Raw genomic sequence first — 27,735 nt, 5'->3', positions numbered from 1 at the left:
CAAAAGGATAGAACATTTGTTTTCCTTATTCTCATTTAAAAAGTTGTATTCATGGTAAACTCAAAATAAAATGTTTTACAACCCAGACAACAAAAAGATTGATGTTACTTTCAATATTCTCAGATATCTAGGGCACAAATGAGTTTAATCATGATCAATAGGCGGCAGTATTTTCTGTTCTGTTTACCACTTTTACTATGTAGAATCCTGGTAGAAAAATAAACGTCTTTCTGCAATAAATATCTTGTGCAAAAATGAATGGAGAATCTATCCCAGTTAATATGTTGATAAGAAATTTCTGTTGGTAACATACCTTTGGTTATCCTCAATGTTTATTAGTCAAGTGGGTAAATACAGAGTTCTTGTTGGTGAGAAAGTTATTTGGAAAAAATAAATGTATGTTATTTCCTCTGGGAGATGTACCTTCTAGGGATGCATCCATTTTTAGATTCAGCCAAATACCAAAACCTCCCACAGGATATGGGTGAATACCGAACCCTAATTTGCATATTCAGATTTGAGAAAAATAAAAGAAAGTCCATACATTTTGGAGTAAAAATGATAGCATTCTGTTTTCCAGCACTATAAAGTCATATGATTTAATAGGTGCAGATTAGGTTTGGCTGATAAAGCTGAATCCTGCATGAAGTTCCAGGACTTGGCCAAATCCTGACTGAATCCTAGATTTGGTGCATTAGTAGTATCCTCATCGCTTTTTCATCATATATATGCTTTCACTAATTATTCATGTCTTATTGCCACTACTTTGTGTTTGGTAAATTCATATTGCTCCAAACAGTTTAAAATACTTTGATGATTAAAGCAATAGGCAAAAATATGTTTAGCTCAAGTCCTGCTCATTGAACAATTAGGGGGTTATTTATTAAAGTCCAAATGCTAAAAACTAGAAAAATTCAAGTTTTTTTTACTCTAAAATCCAAATTTTGAGTGGAGAAAAAAAACTCGAATTGTTCGAGATTTATTATACCCCGAGGTTGCAAAAAGTCAGAATCCGAAAATCATACCTGCCAATGTTGTATATAAGTCAATGGGAGAGGTCCCTATCCTATTTGGAAGTTTCTGTGGTCTGTGCTGCAATAAGCCTTAAAATCGGCTTCAGGCTTTTCGGGTAAAAGTCAGAAAAATTCAGACTTTTCGGGAAAAGCCAGAAAAAAATCTAGCAATTATTATTACCATTATTAACATGTATTTATATAGCCTCAACATATTTCACAGCGCTGTAGTAATTCGGGAAAATGCCCAGAAAAAAATGTACAATTTAGGGTTTCCGTTGATTTTATCAAGTTTTTCGGCAATCCAATTAAATCAAGCTTTTTTTAATAATAAATAAGCTCAAATTGTGGATTCTAGTTTGGTTGGACTTTTTTTTTAATGAAATAATCAGGAAAATTTGGATTTTGATAAATAACCCCCAAAGGGTATACTGCTCAATTATGAATTAAGGTGAGTGATAGTTTGTCAGATGAGTTGTTATAAACTCTGACCTTCTCATCTAAACATAAGTAACAAAGAGCCAACATGGAGGCCTGAAGATGTTGCCACCTTTATCTTTCAGCTTGCAAGAATAATGAATGCTCATTCATTTTGCATAAGTTATTAATTCAGGGAGGAGACTACTGACACTCAAGGGAAAAGATTGCAGCCCAAATTGTGCCCATGCATTTCCATCCCCATAGATATTAAATACCATTGAAGTAGGTTCAGGGCAGCATAAGCAAATGAAAGATCTCTAAATAGTAGCAAAATACCTTTTGTTAAAAGAGCCATACCATATTTAAATAATGTCTGGTATCTATTTATGTTGGTATGACACACTACATGCAATTACTGGTGATAAAATGCATGCAGTAATTGAACATTTTTTAGCTTCTCATTACTATTCATAACTTGTTGCCCATTTTCCTTATTAGGTCCATAGCCCTGTTGCATTTAAGGGGCGCCATGTCCAGATCGGGGGACAGGACTTCGACTTTTGACCCGAGCCATAGTGATAATTTGCTGCATGGTCTAAACCTGCTGTGGAGGAAGCAACTTTTTTGTGACGTGACTTTAACAGCTCAGGGACAGCAATTCCATTGCCACAAAGCTGTGCTGGCTTCTTGCTCTCAGTACTTCAGATCCTTATTTTCAAGTCATCCAGGGCAGGATGCCTTGCCTTCTGTTCCCAAGGACCAGCAACAACAACAGTCGGAAGAGCCTGGAACCCCTTCCTCATCTCCAGATGATAAGCTCCTGGTCAGCCCTCGGGCTATTAACAACTTAGTTCTGCAAGGCTGCTCCTCAATAGGTTTGCGTCTGGTCTTGGAGTACCTCTATACAGCCAATGTAACATTGTCCCTAGACACAGTGGAGGAGGTGCTGTCAGTTAGTAAGATCCTGCACATCCCTCAGGTTACCAAGCTCAGTGTACAGTTCTTGAATGACCAGATCTCTGTTCAGAACTACAAGCAGGTGTGCAAGATTGCAGCACTGCACAGCCTCGAGGAAACTAAGAAGCTTGCCAATAAGTACCTGGTGGAAGATGTGTTGTTACTCAACTTTGAGGAGATGCGGTCCATGCTGGATTCTATTCCACCCCCTGTCGAATCGGAACTTGCACTCTTTCAGATGACTGTACTTTGGCTGGAGCATGATCGGGAGACCCGCATGCAGTATGCCCCTGATTTGATGAAAAGACTGCGCTTTGCCCTAGTCCCTGCACCAGAGTTGGTAGAAAGGGTTCAGTCAGTGGATTTTATGAGGTCTGATCCTGTATGCCAGAAACTACTGCTGGATGCAATGAACTATCATCTGATGCCCTTCAGACAGCACTGCAGGCAAAGTGTAGCAAGCAGGTGAGGGGATAAAGGTCCATATCCATAGTTATGACAAAAAACTATTTTTTTTTAATTTGATTTATTAACCATTGGGTGGGACACAACCATTAAAGTTCACATTTAATTCCTTATAGTATGCTTATTATTGTTTAATTTGTCAATTTTGCAATAGGCATGAATTAATTTTAAAAAATCTGTCTTCACCCTCCAAACACTTTTTTCAGTTCAGTTGTTTTCAGATAGTTCACCAGAAATAAAGAACGTTTCCCCAAAATCTAAACTTAAAGGGAACTACCGGTAAAATGAGAATTTAAAGGGCATGTAAAGTCTAAAATAGAATAAGGCTAGAAATGCTGTATTTGGTATACAAAATATAAACATGAACTTACTGCACCACAAGCCTAATCAAACAAATATTTTATGCTTTCAAAGTTGGCTACAGTGGTCACCATCTTGTTACTTTGTTAAACATCTTTGCAAGACTAAGACTGTGCACATGCTCAGTGTGGTCTGGACTGCTTAGGGATCGTCATAAACAAAGCTGCTTGAGTTCTACATGGTTGTTAAGTAAGGTGGGGGCTCCCCCTGCTGTTCATAAGTATGATTGTTTCCCTGCTCAGCAGTTAGGGACCATCTGAAAATTCCTATCCACAGCAGTAAATGAAGGGAGAATTTCACTGCACACAGTCAGGTTTCTTATAAAAATGGTACACATTTTTTATTTAAAGTATAATGTAGATAGGTTTCTTTTCAATAAAGAAAGTAAAAATGGGATTTTATTTTTATGCCTTTACATGCCCTTTAATAGTAGCTTCAGCATACTGAAATAAGAAACTTTCTAAATACAATCAATTAAAAATTCTGTACCGTTTCTGAAATAATCTTCACTATTCCTCTCTCAGTGTCTGTTTCTCTTTATTTTGTCTTCATTCAGGAGTTGGGTGTCAGATGAATGATCCAATGTATCTTATAGGGAGGCTCCTTTTACCTAGAAAAGGTATTGATTGATTATTTCAAAAACAATGCAGAATTTTTAATTGATTGTATTTAGAAAGTTTTTTTACTTCAGTATGAGGAAGCTTATATTACATTTTCGTGATAGTTTCCCTTTAAAAATGAATGTCCCTGTCTCTGGCAGCTCAGTAATTCAGGTGCAGACTCTAAACGGTTACAGTTTTAGTTGATACATTTCTCAACAGCATCTTTGGAGTATTAGCAACTATTGTATCAAATCTACCATGCCTTTAACAAAACTCAGGGATTCTGCTCAGCAGGGACAAAGAAAGAATGTATCAACTAAATGTATCAATTTAGAACAGTTTACAGAGTCTGCGACCCCTCTCCCAGAGCTGCTTTAGAAAGTGAAAAATTACACTTTACAGTTCAATATGAGAAAAACAGTCTCACGTAGAAAATTGAAAGTAATTGGGGGAAAAGTCTTTATTTCTGGTGATCTACCTGAAACCAACGGAACTGAAAATAGTGTTGGAACCCATTTAAGGGTCAGATGTATCAAAATGTGAGATTAGAACTCACTGTAGAAAAAGTCACCTATGTTCTATTCAATCCTGTGGGATTTTTAGAATCATATTTATCAATGGAGTTCACCATTTGATACACATGCTTTTAAAAAATCGAATAGGGATGAATAGAAAGTGAATGGGGCTCATTTATAAACACTGGGCAAATTTGCTCCTGGGCAGTAACCAATAGCAACCAATCAGCGACTAGCTTTTTTCAGCCAGCTGCAGGTTGAACACTGAAAGCAATCATGTGATTGGTTGCAATGGGTTACTGCCCAGGTGCAAATTTGCACAGTGTTGACCCCCAGTGAGTTTTATTGTGGTGAGTTCTTAATTCACACTTTGATAAATCTGCCCCAAAGTAGGCTTATCGTCATATCCAGTGGAATCCATCTGTACTGTGATGAAGAGTTAGGAAAAGTTAGGGTAGCGTGGCCAGGGCAGCTGTCAGTGAGGCATAGGCATTCCATTTGTTGGGCCATTGCCAGGCCCATGCAATCAGGCCTTGATTTGTGACGAGGCCACAAAGGCCCGGGCCTAGGGCGGCAGAATTTTCAGGGAGGCTTGCTGCCTAGCCGCATACTGAGGAGCACTGATTGCTCCGGTTCTTGAGGGCGCACTTGGGTCTTTGGAGCCAGCACTAGGAACATACAGCCACAGGAGGTGGTGGTCACACCTGAAGTGTCCGGCGCTGTCGGGACAATATAATATTTTGTACTGTTCGATATGTTTTAAGGGACCCCAAATGTTTCCTTTGCATGGGCCCCAGAGGAAAAAGTGGGTTTGTAATGGAAATGCTTAAGTGGGCTACTGTCCTCACAGTATTGATCTTATTGACTTCAAACAAGCACCTAAAGTCAGGGCTGCCCAACTCTTGCTGATGTAACACTTCTGAGCTTTTCATAAGTGCAGAGTAGAGGCCCCTCTTCAGATTACAGCCACAGGAACTAGTAAATGCTTAAAGGGCTTACATTCCAAGCAAAGTCAACGAAAATTAATATTTGTCAAATCGTTTACTTTGGCAATAGGAAGAATATGAGAAGGAGTGAACTTATTCTTTAAACACAGAACTTTTTTTTCCCCCAATTTTGTAAATGACTTGATTTGTAAATCAGACATCCATGTTACTGACTCACATTTGCAATAATATTATGTTACTTTTGTGGCAATTTTTAATGTTTCCACAAGTGTCTTTGTTTTTTGTATTATCCTTACTTTGCAGGGAATGTCAACCAAAAATATAATTTTTTGCCTAATAAAAGAAAACAATTCTGTGCAGCATTGCCATGTATGTGCATTACACATTTAAGATGAATTTGAAGTATTTCTGTATTGCTATTGAAAGCAGTGTCTGTCCTGGTGGCTTTTTCTTGGAAAAGATTGTTCGTTTCAATACACACGTGTAGAGCTGAATCATCAGATATACAGGTACAAACAATAGAATTCTCTCTGTATCTGATGATTCAGCACTAACAATGGCCGATGTTTGGGTCCCTTCAAAGGCACTGGATCAATGTTTTCCATCCAGCCCGATCGACAAGCCGACCGATATTCAAGTCTTCTGCCGATATCGGTCGGCTCTTTTCCCACCATACATGCACTGAATATCGTATGAAAATTCATTTTGTACGATATTATCTGTGCGTCTATGGCCAGCTTTAGAAAAATGTTACAATGTAAGACACGGCAGCTGATTAATAGACCTGTCTTTGCTGGGGAACTAAGACTTTTACAACATTGTTTAAAAAGTAACAACCAGCATTTAATGCAAATACTTATTTCAACTGCAAATGTTCTTACAATAACTTTAACAGCACTGAAAATCTTTAACAAATGTATATTGAAAAATTTCTAAGAATTGTTTTCTTTTATTAGGCAAATTTTTATTTTGGGATTGACTTGCACTTTAAGGCTAAAACACCACACATTATGGTTGATTAGCCATTATATTACCATAGCTTTGTGTGTTGTCTAGCTTTTTAATTGAAACAATAAATTATACACTGCATGCATAGGGCTCATGGCTCTTACTGATGAGCGGTTGTAGCTGCGCTCCCCTGCGTTCCATTTTTCTGCGTTCAGCCGCAGGGGAGCGCAGGAATAGACGCATTACGTTTTTTCCAATGGGGCTGTACTCACACAGGCGCGTGTAGGCGCCGAACGCAGGAAAAATGCATGTTGCGTCTCAACCTGCGTTCGGCGCCTACACGCAACTGTGTGAGTCCTTACTATACCAGCCCAAAGGTATGGCAGCCCTTTATCAGTAATTAGTTCCAGAGTTGCTCCTGAGAGTGCCCATCCTATTTGAAGTTGCTCTCTTTTTGCTGATTGGATTACTGGTTGTCACTATTTGTGTTTCTGGTTACTAGCTGTGAGACCAAGGGGAAAATAAATTGAATCTGTGAAATAAGACTTATTCATAAAGCAACATAAACATATCTCAGCATTATAATCTAGCATTTTAGCCTTTATTAATTGGAACTAATATCAAACAGGAGACATTTCTGCCTGTCGGTGTCTGCTGAATCTATTTAGAAATGATCACCTATTAGAAAAACAATATTCAGGATTAGTTTAATCTAAAAGACAGAGGGGAACTAATCAGATGGTGATATTGCACCTGTCATATAAATGTATCTTCAAATAAATAACTATGTAATTATAGGCATGGGATCCCTAATCCAGAAAACCATCATCCAGAAAGCTCCAAATTACAGAAAAGATGTCTCCCATAGACTCCATTATAATAAAAAAATCCATATTTTTACAAATAATTATTTTTTCTCTAATAATAAAACAGTAACATATCATTAATCCTTATTGCAAAACCAGAATATTGGGGTTATTTAATGTTTACATGATTTTGTAGTAGAATAAGGGGGTTATTTATAAAGGTCCGAATTTATCTCAGTCTTTCTAATATCAAACATCGAGCAACTCCGAAATCCCGAATGGACCTTATTTATGAAGAAAATAGCCCGAAAAAATATGGTCGGGCAAACTTCAGAGCTTTCCCCAAAAACTCAGAATTGTTCTGAGTTTTCCAGAAAAACAGATTCTTTTGTGCCAAAACCCTGAAATCATCGGATATCGGTACAGACATCAGCGCAGACACTGGGACCTTCCCCATTGACCTCAAGAGCTTTTAGATGCGGGGGTTTCAGATTCAGAGTTTTTAGACCATCGGACTTTAATAAATCTCGAAAAAAAAAAAAAATTTTTTTATTTGCTTGATAAATAACTCCCTAAAGGTATGAAGATCCAAATTATGGAAAGATCATTAATCTGGAAACCCCCAGGTCCCATACCTATACTGTGGTTCATCAGTCTGGGTTGCAAGTTAAAAGAATTCTGCCTCCTGACTTTACATTTGTCTGTTTCAGAAAAATACGTTGCCAGGCCACGTAAAACTGAAAACATGTGAAACATGCATGTTGTAGGGGGTTATTTATGAAGCTCTGAATATTTTGGGGAAAGCTCCGAAGTTTGCCTGACCCTATTTTTTCGGGCTCTTTTCTTCATAAATAAGGTCCATCGGGAATTCCAGTTGCTCGAAGTTTGAGAAATACTGAGATAAATTCAGACCTTGATAAATAAACCCCATACAGTCAGTTAGTTAAGTATTTAAACTGCATAAAACACAGTTGAAAAGAAGAAAGTTGTGTAGAGCATGAATCACATCTTCACAGCATAGCAGCATGGAAACCAGTGCAGATTATAATTCAGACCTGCAGGATGTGGGTTTTATGTGTGTGTAACTATGTAAATCATTAAAGGAGAAACTAGGAAGCAGAGGTTTATCCTGTTTCATGTAATTATTAATAAAGGTTGAGCTACCAACCCATCTATTTGAATTTAAAGTTACATTTATGACAGGAGTAACCCACAGGGTCACTGAGCATGTGCAGCACTCCAGGGTCCAGGAATAAAGCTAATGAGAAAGAGAAAGATATGGAGCTCCACAGGCACCTTCATATAGATGATGTACTGTAGTAAGCACTATACGTAAAAATCATCATTTTATAGCCTAATTTCATTTTGTGTCTTGGTTCTGATTTAAGTAATCAGTCACCGTACCGTTCCTGTAAGATCTTTAAGGTACCTTGTTCACTACATTCCTACAGAAATATACTTAGGAAGAAATGTAATAAAATTCGCAAAAAGCAACTTTGGGAATAAAAATTAGCCTGTCACAATGTAATATTTTTTATTGGGCTTTAATTGCATTGCAAATCTTAATTGCGCATTGCGAACCTTTAACACCTGCTCTGGAGTTTCGTTAAATATTTTCTCGCAAAAAAGGGTTTGCGGTTGCAAACGTTCACAAAAGCAATTTTGTTGCAAACTTTGCGATGAAGTCGTTGAGGTCTTTAATCAGTCAAAAATTGCACAAATATGGTCGCTAACCCTAACCCTAGGGTTAGGGTTATTAGGGTTAGGGTTAGTTAGGGTTAGTGTATTAGGGTTAGGGTTAGTGTATTAGGGTTAGGGTATTAGGGTTAGGGTATTAGGGTTAGGGTTAGGGTTATTGTATTCCCCCATTAAATTTCTTGAAGTTGAATCTGGATTTGAAGGCACTTCACCCTTAATACTTTTCTTGCCTTTTGTGACACACTATTGAGTATGCTACTGGTTATATTTAAAGGGGAACTCTACAAAAACATAACTTAAGCTTTTTGAAAAGTAAACATAATTTCAAGCAACTTTGCAATATACATCAGTTAAAAAAATATGCAGACTTTTCATGATTTTTTATGGTTTCTGACAGTGCCCTAAGCCTAGCCCCTTGTTCTTCTGCTGATCTCTCTGACTACTTTGCTGAGCTGGCTGATTACTGTTACTTTGTATCAACAGCCATCCTCCAAACCCAACAATTCCCTGCACATTATTTATTTCAATAAGGAATGGAACATCACAGTGCAATGCATTGTGGGTAATGTAGTTCCTGCATGCTGTCTGTAAGCTGTGGAGAAGTTGTCACAATTTGTAACATCAGTGTTAAGTCCCTCCTTCCCTGCCAGGATTTCAAATGATGCAGAAAGAGAAGAACTGTTAAACAGCTGGATTTCAGCATAGAAAATGGCATTTATTCATACTTTTTGTAGAAACAGGTAACTGTGATCGATATATTAGGGTTTTCTGTGTTATGTGGGCCTATCAAATTTTAGCTTGGAAGCCAGAGTTCCCATTTAATATCTATTATCTTGGATATGAACCAAAGTGTATCTTTTTTCCACTAGAAGTGTTAGTATGAAAGTGTTAAACAACATGAGCAAATTATTATTTCAGACTAATATATCTGGGGGGTTTTCTGTTTTTTTCTTGTACTTCATGGATGTTTTTTACCTTCAAATACTGCTTAGATTTTTTTGTAATTTAGTTGTATTGATTTGCATCCATATAATCAGAAACTGTTCATGTTTAAAATGTTTATTAAACAAATTTCCCAGTGGCTTTGTTCCGGTTCAGTCAGCTCAATCACATTAGTGGGGTCAATATTATTTACTACACCCATGATTATAAACATCCAACTAAGGCTAATGGAACATTGTAGATTTGTCGGCCACATTTAAATTTGCACTACCTAAATCTACCGAAATGTTTTCCCACTAGCAATAAAGTAAATCGCTGGTTGGAATATATACTTCTTTTTCTAAAGTCGTCACTTATGGTTTCCTTGTGAGGCTACTTTAGGCGGGAAAGCATTTTGGGGAAATTTGTAACCCTGAGTACCCTAATCTAGAAATAGCAGATGAGACTTCTGTTTTTGGTCAATATTAAAATGCTTTCCCTATTTTATGCTAAAGAGTGAATAAACTGTCGTAAGGTGCTTTACTTGCTGGATCATCTTGTACATTATTAAGGGGATCCTGTCTTTGGAAAACATGTTTTTTTTCAAAGCGCATCAGTTAATAGTGCTACACCAGCAGAATTCTGCACTGAAATCCATTTCTCAAAAGAGCAAACAGATTTTTTTATATTCAGTTTTGAAATCTGACATGGGGCTAGACATTTTGTCAATTTCCCAGCTGCCCCTGGTCATGTGACTTGTGCCTGCACTTTAGGAGAGAAATGCTTTCTGGCAGGCTGCTGTTTTTGCTTCTCAATGTAACTGAATGTGTCTCAGTGAGACATGGGTTTTTACTATTCAGTTTTGTTCTTAGATCTACCAGGCAGCTGTTATCTTGTGTTAGGGAGCTGTTATCTGGTTACCTTCCCATTGTTCTTTTGTTTGGCTGCTGGGGGGGGGAAGGGAGGGGGTAATATCACTCCAACTTGCAGTACAGCAGTAAAGAGTGATTGAAGTTTATCAGAGCACAAGTCACGACTTGGGGCAGCTGGGAAATTGACAATATGTCTAGCCCCATGTCAGATTTCAAAATTGAATATAAAAAAATCTGTTTACTCTTTTGAGAAATGAATTTCAGTGCAGAATTCTGATGGAGCAGCACTATTAACTGATTCATTTTCCCCATGACAGTATCCCTTTAAACTTTCACTGTTTTATACTTATGTAGGAAAAGTCACTAATATTGCACCAGTTCTAGTAACCCATAGCAACCAAAGAGTAGGCAGCTGAGCTAGATCCTGTCACAAAGCAACTGTGTTTTGCTGTAATGGGCCAACAGACCTGGTGTGAACATTGTGAATTTAGCAAGTTAAAGTATTTTTTAAGAAAGTACAAGTACAAGACCTGTTATGCAAAATGCTTGGGACCTGGGGTTTTCTGGATAATGGATCTTTCCTTAATTTGGACCTTCATACCTTGACTCTACTAGAAAAGCATATAAACATTAAATAGACCAATAAGCTGGTTCTGCTTCCAATAAGGATTAATTATAACTTCGTTTGGATCAAGTGCAAGCTACTGTTTTATTATTATAGAGGAAAGGGAAATAATTTTTTTAAATCTGAATTATTTGAATAAAATTGTGTCTATGGGAGATAGCCTTTATGTAATTTCGGAGCTTTCTGGATAACGGGTTTCTGGATAATAGATCCCATACATGTATAAGTATTAAAGGGCATGTAAAGGCATAAAAATAAAATCCAATTTTTACTTTCTTTAATGAAAAAGAAACCTATCTCCAATATACTTTAATTATAAAATGTGTACCGTTTTTATAAGAAACCTGACTGTATGCAGTGAAATTCTCCCTTCATTTACTGCTGTGGATAGGAATTGTCAAACGGTCCCTAACTGCTGGGCAGGGAAATAATCATACTTATGAACAGCAGGGGGAGCCCCCGCCTTACTTTCCAGCCATGCAGAACTCAAGCAGCTTTGTTTATGATGATCCCTAAGCTGCCCAGACCACACTGAGCATGTGCACAGTCTTAGTCTTGCAAAGATGTTTAACAAAGTTACAAGATGGTGACCCCCTGTAGCCAACTTTGAAAGCATAAATTATTTGTTTGATTAGGATTGTGGTGCAGTAAATTCATGTTTATATTTAGTATACAAAATACAGCATTTCTAGCCTTATTCTATTTTAGACTTTACATGCCCTTTAACCAGTGTACAAAAAAGTAGGATTGGAGGATGATTTGCTGATTAACTGCGATACAGTCTAACCTTCAATTGCTATTTGTTTGAACGTTACACTTTTTTGCAGCTTCACCAATTCTAATGCATTTGAATGGGTACTTGTGAGAGTATGTTGTCTGATGACATCACTGATGTCAGCATCATCCCAGCATGCCTGGTGGTCACTGTTGCCCCTGCTGCTAGTCACTCTGCTATTGTATATACACTATCTGAGCCTGGTATTGATTCCTGACTGTCTGACCCTGATTGTATAGCAAGAAAAACATCACTATCTGGCCAAAAGGAATCCACAGGCCAAAAGAATAAGTTAAAAAAATAGGTCTTTAAGTTAAAAGTATATGTGCATCTCCATAGGCCCTACGCATTTCATACCCGCATGGTACTTAATCATGGGCTAAGACCCTGATCCTGATTGTAAACTGTTTGCCCTAATCATTTGCTTAAATTCCAACTCAGAAGGGTTAATGTAATAAAAGGCTAACATTTAGGGGGGTTATTTACTAAACTCCGAATGCAAAAATCACAAAAAAATTTTTTTTATATAAAATCGAACTTTTGAAAAATTGATGAGAAATCCGAAAAAAATCTTGAAAAATCAGATTTTTCGCGGTTTTTTTCGGATTTCTTGCTGGTTCATCTTGTACATTATTAAACTTTCGCTGTTTTATACTTTACTAAACAAAATTTTTAGCAAAGTCTATTAATAAATAAGTCGAAAATACCCTTCGGTTTTTGGTCGGGGTTTATTAGAAAATATTGAGATAAATTCAGACTTTGATAAATAACCCCCATGTCTAGTGCCTAACTTCTGCCTTGCCTTGTTAACCCTGCCTGTTCTTATATAAAGTGTTCCTGTTTGCCAAGCACCTGCCCTGTCAAACCCTTAAAGTGGCCAAGGGCCCCTTGGTTGTCCTTAGTGGACCCTGGTTTCCTGACAGTGCTTTTCCTTAATTTTACACCAAAAACTTGTATATGTTTTCCTTAAAACAGACTGTTCACCCTCTGAAAATGTTTTAGCATAATTAGGCTAGTTAAATGAATAACCTCATGGTAATCTTAGCATGGGTCTTGGTGTAAATACCTTATTTCAATTATTATGCATATTCTGTAACCATCCATAAATCACTTTTTTATGTTAGTGCAGCTGTCATTCAGTGATCTTTCTTTCTACTATTCATATTCATATTCCTATCTTTCATTCTTATCACTTCCTCAACGCTAGGGTAAATTGGACCCTAACAACCACATAGCTCCTGGAATTCCAAAGTGAGGAGCAGCTGAACAAAAAGCTAAATCACAAAAATAAAAACCTTTTTGCCGTCACCATCAAAGATCTGGGGCGTGCCAAGAAAAACTGGTAGATTGTCGACAAAAAATGTGGCTACCTGTATCTCTTATACTGTAATTATGGTTATAGCCATGGTACAGGAGTTTTTTTCCCCTAATATTGAGCATGGTGTAGCATTCTGAGACAATTTGCAATTAGTCTTCTAGTTTTATTCTCCATGGTTTTTGAATTAGACTAAGAATTTATACTGCTGTCTGTTTAATTACTCTACCAACAGAGGCAGCAGCTTGTAGGTCAGAATGGAACATGAATAAAAAAAGCACCTACATGAAACCGTAAGCAATAAAAAAAAAAGAATAACAATTAAACAGAAGCCGTACAGTCTTTTTTTGTTGCTTGGGTGAGAACAGAATAAAAATATTAATAATTCAGTATCTGTAATAATAAAACAGTACCTTGTACTTGATGGCATATAAGATGCATAAATATTTATTGGTGGCAAAACAATCCTATTTCGATTATTTAATGTTTAAATGGTTTTTTAAATAAACTTAAGGGCACACATAGCCGACTATCTGCTTTCCTCCGTGTTTTTATAGAAAAGGAGAAAAGTGGATTTGCCTTAGCTCCATCAACAGGCCTGGCGTTGGACTTTGTAGAGCTACACAGAGCAATATTGTCGCAAAAACCCTAATGTATGCATTTTCGTTGCTATAGCTGCTCCATGTAGCTAGGTATGGTGATCTAAATACTGATAGATCCCTTATCTGGAAAACCTCAGGTTCCAAGCATTTCAGATGATAGATCCTATAACTGATAATGTGCTTATAATGGTTTTATCTAAAACATATGAAAAGTTAAATTAAATGTGAGCTTTTAATAATGAAGGGACAACCAAAATATATTGTTTGGGTATTTTGAATGGGAGATTGTTTGATCATTATTAGGTTTTGCTTTTAAAGAATCTGGAGATGGATCCAAATATATCCATATTGTTGTTAAAATCATTAAAGACCTTTTGGGCTCATTTACCAATGGAAACGCAAGTGAAATTAAGGCTGCATTTATGCTATTTACTAGGGATGCACCGAATCCACTATTTTGGATTCGGCCGAACCCCCGAATCCTTCACGAAAGATTTGGCTGAATCCGAACCCTAATTTGCTTATGCATATGCAAAAATTAGGGGTGGGAAGGGGAAAACATTTTTTACTTCCTTGTTTTCTGACAAAAAGTCACGCAATTTCCCGCCCGCCCCTAATTTGCATATGCAAATTCAGATTCGGTTCAGCTGGGCAGAAGGATTTGGCCGAATCCAAATCCTGCTGAAAAAGGCTGAATCCCGAACCGAATCCTGGATTCGGTGCATCCCTTCTATATACAATGTGCCAGTGCATTCTTTTAGCAGCTTGCTACTTCCTGGAAGCACTTATGCTCCTGCCCAGCCTACTCTAATGAATATCATGGAATTACAAGCATTAATGCTAGATAAACCTGGAACAACTGCCAGCCTGGGTAAGGTGGTAATTTAAGGAATCCTATAGCAGGTTGAGTCAATAGCCTCAATAATGGTGTTAGTAAATGGGTCACTAACACCATTATTATTGCACCAGGCAAGAAGTGACAACATTCCAACATACTAAAATAGAATTTACTGAAATGGACGCTAGTTGCAAGTTGCTGCACTTACAAAAACAGTAATTTGGCATCATTTCTATGAAGCCTTATTAGAGTTGTTTCCCTCTGTTTTTAAAGTTCTATAGCCTTTTAGCACTTGGTGTGATTTAAAGGCAAATCTCTGGATGCAAAAACTGGGTTGCACTGCTCTCCAGTTTCTAAATGAACTGTCAGATCTGAGTGTGCATGAGGCCTAAATCCATGCCATTATATTTTGCCTGTTGATGGTATTCCTGTAATAGAACAATTGCATGCAACAACACTATAAGAGTGAACAGGGCCGGATTTACATAGTGGGCACCCCTAGGCCCGCTGATGTTTGTCGCCCCTGTCCCCTCCCTTTTATTCCGGCAAATTTCATTTTTTTTTCATTTTATCTCCTGAGCATCCACAGTGTTTCTGAACCAATGTGGGTGTGGTTGGGCAGCATGCCACCCCCTAAACTCCTGCCACCCTAAGCCTGGGCCTAGGTGGCCTTTCCACAAATCCGGGCCTGAGAGTGAATAAAACATACTGATATATCTGCATGCACAAAGCATTCTTTTTCATTGGCCCTATGTGCTCTTAGTAATTAGCACCACTAAGAAGGCTAAAAAAACTGCTTTTCACTAGTAAATAACCCACAGTAGCCTGTAATTGTTAGTTTCTAATGGTCTGTTGCAATTAGAATAATGAAAGTAAGCAGTTTGCTAGATTCTAAAAGTGATACCGGGTTCAGAAATGAAACATATGAATAGGTTGTTTAAGGAAACATTTTCTACCACTTCATTATTTATATCTAGTTTAATGAATATTTCATAATTGCGTGAATTTATTATATGCATGTTTTTCTAGTATCGGTGCCTTTTTGACAACTGGTGGCAACTATAATTTCACACCAATCTGTATATGTCAGTTCTGAGACACACCCTTATAGAAAATATATGCCATAAACATACAAACACTAATGTAAGTATACATTGTATTGAAATACAGTTGGATGTAAAGTGTGATTTTTAACCAGTCAGCCTTTCACACTGAACAACAAGGGGCAGTTCTACTAAAGGGTGAAGTGGCTAACGCTAGCGACTTTTTGCCAGAAATCACATCCGCAGGGACACCGCCAATTCATTAACAGGCACAGGCATCAATTCTCTAGTGAAAAAGACTGTCGCTAGCGTGTGTTTTCGCACTCTATCGCCAGGTGACTTTTCACTCTGGCGTAAGTTTGTTACTCCTCAAATTCAGTAAAGTGCGGATTTTACTGAACGCTACCTCTTTTGCCAGAGTTGACTTTGCCCCCTTAGAGCAGGCAACGTGCTAAATAGAGGCAAGATCTTCCTCAATCTTCTGTCACTTACATCATATCCTGTGTGCTGGAAATGCATTAAAGTTCCAAAAACGCTGGCGACTTTTCCTTTTTTGAAGCAGGATTGCCTGCAAAAGTCCTGGCTTAAACATTTTTTGGGTAACCGGTTTTCTCCAGACATTTCATAACATATGGAACATTAATTTTACAGTGGGCTCATGTGTAGGCCATTATATTAACTCTGTTGTCTTTAGTAAGGTTCCCTGGACATTTGTAAGAAAAAGTGATAAGTTCAAGCATTTGCAGCAACATTTATAATAAAGATCTCCATGCAACTTTAAATTACCCGCCATATGCAAATTGATCTAACCTCAAGATCACTAGCGAATTCTCGCTAGGCACAAATGAACGCTAGCGCATCTTCGCTCTGAAATGCTCGCACTGCTGAAGTAACGATAGCGAAAAGTCAGCAGTGTTCGGCGCCCAGTGCGCAACTTCGCATATCAGTGAATTGGCGTAGCAGTAGCCAATTTGCACCAGGCAAAGTTGTGCGATGTGTTTGAATCGGTCGCTGGCGACAATTCGCCCTTTAGTGAATCTGTCCCAGGTCGGGTACAACAGGCCTATAAAGGAAGCAGAGGTGATTACAAATAAGGAGTGTTTCAAGGCACACCCAAGAAATGAAATCTGCTCCACCATAATGTCAAGATCAAGAAGTCAAGTAAAAGTATGCACACACAATCCCACACTTTTATTCTTCTCTGTGTACCCAATAATGGTGTGTGTGTGGGGTATTTTCTGACCTGTACCAGCCACTACCAGTTCCTTAACCCAACAAGGGGCGAAGAAGAACCCCATGCTTACCCACTCTGATGAGGTCAAAGATAATTGAAACAAAATAACTGGTGGTGCACTTCTGTTACCAATTATCCACAATGTCGGGTGCTCACTGCAGGAGTCTCCTGTAACATCCCAACTATTGCAACAATTAAAAAACAACAGGGCACTCAGATTAAAAAGAAACAAACTATTTTACTAGCACAGCATCTAAACATGCTTCAAATCCTAAAACAATTGGGGGTATTTAGTCTCCCTCTACTATGCACATTTTCACTTCCATCCCTTTGCTGAGTTTATACTCATTTCTCTTTCCCTCCATTCATTTTTAATATCCATTTCTCACCATATTTGTATTTTTCCCATTTATTAGAAAATCAAGTTTATATAAATCTTACCAACAACAAGGTCTGTTTATGGTAAATCTAATGCGTGAATCAGATTACCACTGTTTGCAAATGCTTTGGGACTGTAAGGCTCAATGTGAAGGGGACTTTCACCAGAACATGAAAGAATATGTATTAAAGGAATATTTATATACACAGAGCAAAAGACATTCTGTCAGATTTTTAAGTTGCACATGACTGATTCCTCAAAATGTTGTCATCACTATAAACAGCTAAAAAGGTCTGTAATTGGGCAGTTACTAAGCTGCTTGGTGAGCATTCATGGTCATCATCTGCTGTTGTGTGTCTTATTTTTATTATCTCAGTCAGAGTGATGTTGAAAGTTAGCTTAGACCTTTCCATGGCCTGGTCAGAGATTTCACCATTAGATTATGTGAGGTTTGAAATGTAGTGCATAATAAAATGAAAGAGCTAAATTTACTGGCTATGGTTTGTCTCCTGGAGGCACACAGGGAATTAATCTAACAATTCTGCCGTCTGAGTTCTCAGCGCTCGTTTGTTATCACCACTGGGCACTTAAAAGGTGAGATCAAGTTTTACAATACAGTGTCAGGAACAGGTTTTATGCAAATGATTAAAATGTACTGCTGTCCTATGGGAATCAGATATTCGTGTTTTAGATTGCCCCTATCTGGGATATATCTCTGCTTCTTTTTTTGTTATAAGAAATTGATGGAATCTTCCTGGTAAAATGTTTTAAATTTCCTCCAGTTTTGATGCCTGTTCTTTTCTGATAATTAAGCTGCAATGTCACATAAAGGCACTTCTTTTAATTGTAGTTTTTAGTTAAGCTGATGCCAAACACACCAGCTAATTTATGACAGTTCTGGAGCTAACACTCCTACATAAGATTACATCACGCTTACAAGTATCTTGGGTATAAAGGGGCAGTATGCACTTGTGGTCAGCATTAGTCCTGTAAATAAAGATGGTGATAAAAGCATTTTTTACATAAACTATAAAAATGCCCTATACAATCCTTTTTCAACAATTTTCATTTTACAACTATTACTGCCTCTGGTTATTGAGATTAACCATGGGAAACAATATCTAATCTGATTTATCTACCATCCTAGTTATACCTTATGAGGTGCTCATTATTATGTGTGTCTGAGACACAGGTAATCTAAATGGAAACGACTTTTTTTTTTTTAGCTCATTATACAAACCCTGATGATTCCAGGAGGCAAGTACAGGTATTGCCCATTGAGTATTCATTTTTAGTACATTTATAGGATACATTATCCGGAAACCCATTATCCAGAAAGCTCTGCGTTATGGAAAGGCAATCTCACATAGATTCCATTTTAATAAAATAATTAAAAAATGTATAAAAGTGATTTCCTTTTTCTCTGTAATAATAAAATAGTAGTATGTACTTGATCCCAACTAAGAGTTATTAAGGGGCACATTTATCAACGGTCGAATTTCGAATTTGAGGGTTTTTTTGTTTAATCAAATTCAGACTGTAATCCCCTGTATTGTTCACATCTGTGATCCCCCTGTATTGTTCACACTTGTAACACCTCTGTTGTTCACATCCTAAAGCCTGTACTGTTCACACTTGACTGAAACTTCCCACATTGTTCACACCTTAAACCAAATGCTAATGTAATGGGGCACCAGCACTGTGTCACTGTATGTAGCACATTTTAGAGTGGTCCTGATCAGTGGAAACTGTCTCCTGCTCTGTTCTACCTTCCCTATGCTCCCTGTGTGTGCCATAATCTTGGCCTGGCCTACTCTGCCTGTATGTGCCATACTCTGCCTTCCCTATGTTCCCTGTGTGCTATACTCTGCCTGCCATATGCTCCCTGTGTGTGCCATTCTCTGCCTTCCCTATGCTTCCTGTGTGTGCCATAATTTTGACCTGGCCTACTCTGCCTGTGTGTGTGTGTCATACTCTGCCTTCCCCATGCTCCCTGTGTGTGCCATACTCTGCCTTCCCTATGCTCCCTGTGTATGTGCTATACACTGCCTTTCATATGCTCCCTGTGTGTGCCAGACTCTGCCTTACCTATGCTCCCTGTGTGTGCCATACTCTGCCTTCCCTATGCTCCCTATGTATGTGCCATACTCTGCCTTCCCTATGCTCCGTGTGCCATACTCTGCCTTCCCTATGCTCCCTGTGTATGTTCCATACTCTGCCTTCCCTATGCTCCCTGTGTGTGCCATACTCTGCCTTACCTATGCTCCCTGTGTGTGCCATACTCTGCCTTCCCTATGCTCCCTGTGTATGTGCCATACTCTGCCTTCCCTATGTTCCGTGTGCCATATTCTGCCTTCCCTATGCTCCCTGTGTGCCATACTCTGCCTTCCCTATGCTCCCTGTGTATGTGCCATACTCTGGCTTCCCTATGCTCCCTGTGTGCCATACTCTGCCTTCCCTATGCTCTCTGTGTGCCATACTCTGCCTTCCCTATGCTCTCTGTGTGCCATACTCTGCATGCCCTATGTTCCCTGTGCCATAATTTTGGCCTGGCCTACTTTGCCTATGTGTGTCATACTCTGTCTGCCTATTCTCCTTAGGTGTGCCATGCTCTGCCTTCCATATGCTCCCTTTGTGTGCTCTACTCTGCCTGTTGAACATAAGCCTGATATTTGTTCTGGGGGTTTGTTAGCATTTGAAAATTATTGTTAGGGGGCACTAAGATGTTTAATCATGTGCTGGGGGTGCTGTGTTATCCACAGGGGATGAGGCATATGGATTTAAGGGTAGGTCTTAAAGGAACAATTTATATTAAAGGGCCAGTTCAGTATAAAAATAAAAACTAGGTAAATAGATAGGTTGTGCAAAATAAAAAAATGTTTCTAATATAGTTAGTTAGCCACAAATGTAATGTATAAAGGCTGGAGTGAGCTGATATCTCACAAAATAGAACAGAACACTACTTCCTGCTTTTCAGCTTTCTAACTCGAGTGGAAACCAAGAGAGATGAAAAGTAGGAAGTTGTGTTCTGTACTGTTATGTTAAACATCCAGTCACTCCAGCCTTTATACATTACATTTTTGGCTAACTAAATATATTAGAAACATTTTTTTATTTTGCACAACCTATCTATTTACCTAGTTTTTATTTTTATACTGAACTGTTGCTTAGAATTATGGTTTCCTTTATTAGGCAAAAAAATATGTATTTCTTATTATGTCAGTGTCAATTTTTAGGTGTTGGCAATTAAATGAAGGAAGAAAAATCTTAATAAAAATAAGAGTGTACCATTTTAGAAGCATATCATTGTACTTTTACACAGTTAGGGACTGGAGCGCTCTAACCACCCGCCGTATCATTAAGATTAGATATTGGAACGTTCTTCTACTTCGCGGTCTGCTAATACATTTAATCCAATTTTGCTCACCGCTGTTTGAAATTGGCTCGGGTGCATATGCCCCGAGCCCTCCGCTTTAAATATCCCAATAAAGTAAACTTGTGGGTCACTCACCGCTCCTGTTCGGTGGTCCGGGTGCTGCGCCCCGAACCCTCAGCATAGGGGAGACATCAAGGTACAAATCAACACTTTGGCACGCACTCCACAGGACTCCAGGTAACGGTAAAAAGGATTTTTCTTTATTACACAAACAAATATCCACCTAACGCGTTTCGTATGTTACCACACGTAATCATAGGCATATGCATGCCTATGATTACGTGTGGTAACATACGAAAACGCGTTAGGTGGATATTTGTTTGTGTAATAAAGAAAAATCCTTTTTACCGTTACCTGGAGTCCTGTGGAGTGCGTGCCAAAGTGTTGATTTGTACCTGCATATCATTGTACAACAAAACATTTATTACTATCCAGGTAGGAAATTACAAAAGACCTCTAGCACTACTTTGGAAACATCCTTGGCCATCAGCACTGTAGACACTGGTGCACATGGGAAGAGCAAGTCTAAATATAAAAACTCTACAAAGTATAGAACTGAAACACAAAGCATCTGCAGTGAACATATAACAATTAATTGTTCTCAATATACTGCAATAAAATGCATTCCGCTTCAGTTGAATTTTTCCAAGGTTTCTTAGGTGTAAAATGACTGGGAATAATGAATGTGACTAATATGATTTTTGATGTGTAACTTTAAAGCCTAAGCCAATCACAACTACAGGGCATTTAATGTGTATCCAGCTGGAAAGTTCAATAATTTATTGTGATAATAGAAGAAAAAAGGCAATTCTGCAAGGCACATGATAGAAGCTTAGTTTTAGGGCTGCTCTTCTTTTATGTATATTATCTTCATAACTCATACTTTAAACCTCTTCTGAGATGATTATGGTGAGATGGGAAGAGATTGTATTGATAATCTGGACAAATAGGCTTGTGTTGTTATAATGCACATCTTTTATGTTTTGTTTTGGGTGAAGAATTCGATCCAACAAGAAAATGCTGTTGTTAGTGGGAGGATTGCCTCCAGGACCAGACCGACTTCCCAGCAATCTTGTGCAGTATTATGATGATGAAAAGAAAACATGGAAAATACTGACGAGTAAGTTCCCATTTTATTGTATACTATTATCGGTGGCATTACTGTTTTTGCAGTACAGGTATGGGATCTGTTATCCGGAAACCCATTATCTAGAAAGCTCCGAATTACTGAAAGACTGTCTCCCAAAGACTCCATTATAATCAAATAATCCAAATGTTTAAAAATTATTTCCTTTTTCTCCGTAATAATAAAACAGTATCTTGTACAGGTACGGGATCCATTATCCGGAAACTCATTATCCAGAAAGCTCAGAATTATGGAAAGGCTGGCTCCCATAGACTCCATTAAAATGAAATAATCCAGATTTTTTAAAATTGATTTGCTTTTTCTCTGTAATAATAAAACTGTACCTTGTACTTGATCCCAACTACAACATAATTAATCCTTATTGAAAGCAGAACCAGCCTATTGTGTTCATCCAAAGTTTACATGATGATGAGGAAATGGCAAATGCTAGTACTCAGAAGATTAAAATATTTGTGTTATTATCCTGAATAAATTTAACAGCTCATATTGTTGATAATGGATATTTCGCAGGAGTGCAGCTTGTACCTGATTGTACTATGTTTTCCAATTCCAGTTTAAAAAAATATGTATATTATATATATATATATATATATATATATATATATAAATCAATAATCAATAAAATGGAACAACTATGCAGTGGACTTAACACACATATATTTAAAGACAGAGTTACTGCATCATCTAGTATTTTTAGGTGGCTACAGTGCAGTCATGAAATTAATTAATTCACTATACTATATATACCGTATATACTCGAGTATAAACCGAGTTTTTCAGCATCCAAAATATGCTGAAAAAGTCTACCTCGGCTTATACTCGGGTTAGCGGGCAGTAGATGAGATTGCAGTCACTTTTAATCATTCCTATACCAACAGTTCACTTGGGGAGAGACTGCAATATCACACAGCGCCCTCTGTTGGTTATATGAAAGAATAACAGTGCGCCCTCTGTTGGTTATATGAAAGAATAACAGTGACTGCAATATCACGCAGCGCCATCTGTTGGTTATATGAAAGAATAACAGTGCGCCATCTGTTGGTTATATGAAAGAATAACAGTGACTGCAATATCACACAGCGCCCTCTGTTGGTTATATGAAAGAATAACAGTGACTGCAATATCACACAGCGCCCTCTGTTGGTTATATGAAGGATTAACAGTGATGGCAATATCACACAGCACCCTCTGCACATGGTAGTGGGACAGTGGGACAATGCACACAGTAATCCGTTTGGCAATTCTCTGTCACCATCAACTTTGCAAAGAAGTCCGGTTGATCGCTGGGGGGGCCGCTTTGGCAGAATGTGCGCTGCTGGGAGACAGGGCTGTAGTTGTGTCTAGGCTTATACTAGAGTCAATAAGTTTTCCCAGTTTTCCTAGGTAAAATTAGGTACCTCGGCTTATACTCGGGTCGGCTTATACTCGAGTATATACGATATATATATTTGTTCCTGAATCTAAAGATATGGGAAAGCTGCTGTCGCAAAACAGTGCCTTGCACTGGTAAACTTGTATGGATTAGGAGGGTATTTTATATACTGTACTAGCTTTGCTGACTCCAAAGACTGATTTTTTTTTATTGAGGAAAATTATCACATCAATATAACATTACAATCACGACAATATAATGATCCCAACCATTCTATTTAACATTCATAATAACACATGATAAGTCATTATAACCATGACTTACACGTCTTAAATTTCCATATCCACTCTGCATTTTCCAAACCTAAAGTTTTTTTTATCTCTCATACCATGTACATAAAGTTTTCCACAAATCATTCCTTTAACAGAAATTACTTCTTTTCTGAAAACTAAAATGTTTCTCACATCCCACAAAACCTCCTTCACACACCCCATTAAGGGCCACAAGACTCCTGCTTGCTATTTAGTGATACTCCCCATATCACATAGCCCAAATAGAAACATATTAAAAGTAAGAAGTTGAACTCCAGTCAATCCACCCACAAAAGAACCTAAATTTCTCCAAACATTTTTCACAAATCCACATTCCCACAGAACATGATTCACATTCTCAACCATTCTACATCCCTCTCTAGGACATACCTCACTGTCTAGCATTCTCCTCCTTCTCTAGAATTCCCTAGTTGGTAGACATTTATGCACAGTTAACCAACACATATCTTTCTGTCTATTTGAAAGTTCTTTCACATTCACATTCTTCCACACGCTCTTACTTTCTTCTTTCTTAAGACCCTCAATCACTTTCATGTTTTGTTTTGCTTCCAACACTCCCAACACTTTCTTACTCTCAAACCATTCTTCTTTCTTTACGTCCTTCAGTTCATATCTTCTCACACACCTTTCAATCCTAACATAGAACCACGGTGCCTGAAAACAAACTGGCTTTCTCAAGTCCACCTCACATAATCCATACTTTCTCAGTGAGTTCCCAGCTACATATCTCAGCATGCATCCAGCTAGACTCTCTTTAACACTCAACTTGACACATCCACTTACATATTTAACCGCCAAGAATTTTTTAATATCCACAACATTCTTACCACCCTTCGCTTTTGATTTTATTACTGTCTGATTTTTTTTTTTTTGATTTTTTTTATCTGTCGCTTTAATTTCTCCATTCTAGAGGTCCAGAAGAACACAAAAACAGCTCTTACTATTTGTTTTAAAATTCTATCAGGAGCAGGAAACACATTACTAACATATAACAGAGTTGGAACTAAAACAGCTTTAATAACCAAATTCTTTTCATCCAATGATAAAGTCCTTAAAGACCAAAAAAAAATTGTTTTCTCTATCTTTTTCTTCGGCTCCTCCCAACTCTCTCTCCCATACATATCTTGATTAAATTGTATGCCTAACCTTTCAACTGAATTTTCTTCTACTACCCACCTACATAACTCTTTTTCTCTCCATACCCAAACATCTTACATTTGCTCTTTTCCATATTACTTTTGAAACCACTTGCAGAACAAAATATATCAATCAACAACTTAACACGTCTTAAACGTCCATTATCCTTACACACTACAGTCACATTGTCCATATAGCCCATCACATTCAAACACCTCTTCCAGGAATCTTTACGCCTCTCACCATCTTATAACCCTTCAACATTCTCAACAACGTCTCTATCACACATACAAAAAGGACAGGGGATGCAGGGAACCCCTGTCTCACTCCAGACATGATTGGCACACCCTCAGTTAACCACCCATTCACAACCTTACTCACAATTGCACGATACAGACATTTAATCCACCAAAGCATTCTCTCAGGTACACCCATTCTTTCCAAGACTTTAAACATAAAATTATGAACTACCCAGTCATAGGCCTTTTTAAAGTCTATAGCTAAGACTGTAACTGATTGCTTTCTTTTGCTGATCTTTTGCAAAGATTGATATTCTATGTGCAACACTCTCAATGTGACATGCTAGCCCACTTTGTGTATTAATACATCCCTTGAAATCCATTTTATAAATGGGAAAACCCCATCATCATCTCCTTTTTTGTTGTTGCATTGTATCTTTATAATTGTAATTATTCTTTTTACTATCACTTGCATTATGTGGTTTCTATAAAAATGAATTTACCCAAGCCTACTGCCAAGTGCCCAAACTCACATTACAGTTTGTGTAAACATTGCAATTGCAGGTAAAGTTGCTGTACCGTGTTAGTCAGTAACAACAGCAGGGCAACCTTTGTGAAATAAAAAAATAACAAAAGTGGTATAAAGTTGATACCTTTATTGGCTAAATAATATAATCTTAGCAAGCTTTCAGAACATTTTAGTTCCTTTTTCAAGCTGAACATTGCATAAACATTTTTAGATCTAATTACTGCAGGTTAGTATTCTAAATGTTTGGGGAACTGGTTTTATCACAGCATTTGTGTTATTTAATTTGCATAAATATACAGTACATATGTTTATACTTAAAGTTCATAAATTAATTGGATCTGTTGTCGAGAATACTTTGGACTAGTTTTTTTTTCTCAGTTAAGTGGTATCTCCATAATGTGAAATCGCCATTCCTTAAAGTGATTGTGACACTAAAAATTTCTTTTTTTCAAAATATTAATCTACATTAAGAGGCCTATTTATCAAAGGCTGAATTTTTAATTCATGTGAATTTTTTTAAATTCAAATATACTCACAATTCGACTGGAAGGTTATCTAAGAAAAAATTTGAATGGCTGATATTCGAATGGTTCTGACCCAAACCATCTCCAAATGGCTCAGCGAACCTCTGCCATTGACTTGTACATAACTCGGCAGGTTTTAGGTGGTGAGTTTTAGAATTAGGACTGTTTCCATGGTTGAGGTGTGATACATCTCACATTCAAATTTACTTTAGAATAGGGGGATTTAAATTCGAATGTGTGAATTTTAAAACTCGAAAATTCGAATTGACTATTCAACCTTTGATAAATCTGCCCCTTACAGAGGAACATGGGGGTAAGAAAGGTAATGTAAAAGCATCAGGCAAAGGCCGTGACCGTATGGGTTGCTGAATGGATGTGTGGGAGTTGAGCTCCGTCTCTAAGCTAAACTCTTAGCGGTGGACATGGCATCAAAGCAAAGTTTGGTCCCCGACATGGGGAAATATGGTAAAAGGAAAGAGCAACCCTCAGCTTTGATGCCATCACAAACAACTAAGGTATCATTGGTGTCTTACTTATAAACCGGAGCTAAATATGCTCTCTGGTGTCGGCAAGATGGCTGCTTTACCTGATCGTAGCCCGTGTCCTTATTGGGAGGAGAATACAGGGACCGCATCAAACCACGAGTTGCAGGAGGTGCTCAGTGATTACTTTTTACTGTCAATACATGCCCCCCACATACACACGCTTACAGGAGGTTATTAATTAAAGTCTGAATGCAAAATACAAATTATTAGTGGATATATTATACCCTAGGGGTGCAAAAAGTCAGAATCCGAAAATACTCCATCTTCAACCTGTCAAGGTCCTGTAGAAGACAATGGCAGAGGTCCTATTTGCAATTTTAAGATATTATGGTCTACACTTGGTTTCATACATTAATCCGAAAGTTTTGGATTACTCTTATTTTACAAAAAATTCTGAGTTTTCTGGTGTCAAATCCAAAATATTCTGTTTTCGTGCGACAATCCCGATCTGATTTTTTTTCGGTTTTTTTTTTTTAATGATAAGGGTAATTCGTGGATTCTAGTTTGAATGTACTTTTTTTATTTAAAGTATCCGGGAAAAAAACCAGATTTTGATAAATAACCCCCACAGTGTCCTGTTAGTCTACCTGACCAATAATTTTTTAACATTCCAATAGCAGTCAATAAAATTTACGGTAATCTAAAATGTTGTGGGGTTTCTAGATGTTTGTACAGTAGATGTGTGCCCATACTTAATGTTTTGTGGATATAAAATGAATGCTTCCTCTGAATTAATTCCTTGCATATTACTTGAAGAATTAAAGACCCCCCCCCCATGGCTAAAGCAATGATGTATTTCTTTCACTTTCATTATATGTCCTTATTTAGAGCATTAATTCACACTAGATGTTGCAATGCTTTATGCTTGGCTTCACCTGTTTTTGCTAAAATCTCCTGACATGATTAATTCTTCTTTAATGCTTTTGTCTTGTACTGGCAGAATTATTGTAAAAGAGACCAGCTATACGTGCCTTTTTATGATTTCATAGGGCATTTATCTTGTCAATATGTGCATATTACTTTGAATGCAGGTGCCTCAATGGAATTACGAAATTAAATTCATTTTGAATGTATTAATGGTTTCTGTTCCATTTTTGTGAACATTGTGCATTTTGCACTTTGGTATGATCGTGGATAAT

General features: G+C 37.7%; 1 protein-coding gene across 1 annotated transcript in view; it reads left to right on the top strand.

The window, feature by feature from the left end:
* Positions 1-27,735, top strand: part of klhl14.S (kelch like family member 14 S homeolog) — a 67,392-nt gene that overhangs the window by 4,624 nt on the left and 35,033 nt on the right. Inside the window, exons 2-3 of the mRNA XM_018223688.2 lie at positions 1,932-2,855; positions 21,770-21,891. Coding sequence (XP_018079177.1) covers positions 1,963-2,855; positions 21,770-21,891 — 1,015 coding nt within the window. The 5' untranslated portion in view covers positions 1,932-1,962. The remainder of the gene's footprint in view (positions 1-1,931; positions 2,856-21,769; positions 21,892-27,735) is intronic.

Source organism: Xenopus laevis, chromosome 6S (assembly GCF_017654675.1).
Source record: "Xenopus laevis strain J_2021 chromosome 6S, Xenopus_laevis_v10.1, whole genome shotgun sequence".
Lineage (NCBI taxonomy): Eukaryota > Metazoa > Chordata > Amphibia > Anura > Pipidae > Xenopus > Xenopus laevis.
Note: the sequence above shows the minus strand (reverse complement) of the source record. Positions and strands in the feature narration are given on the sequence as shown.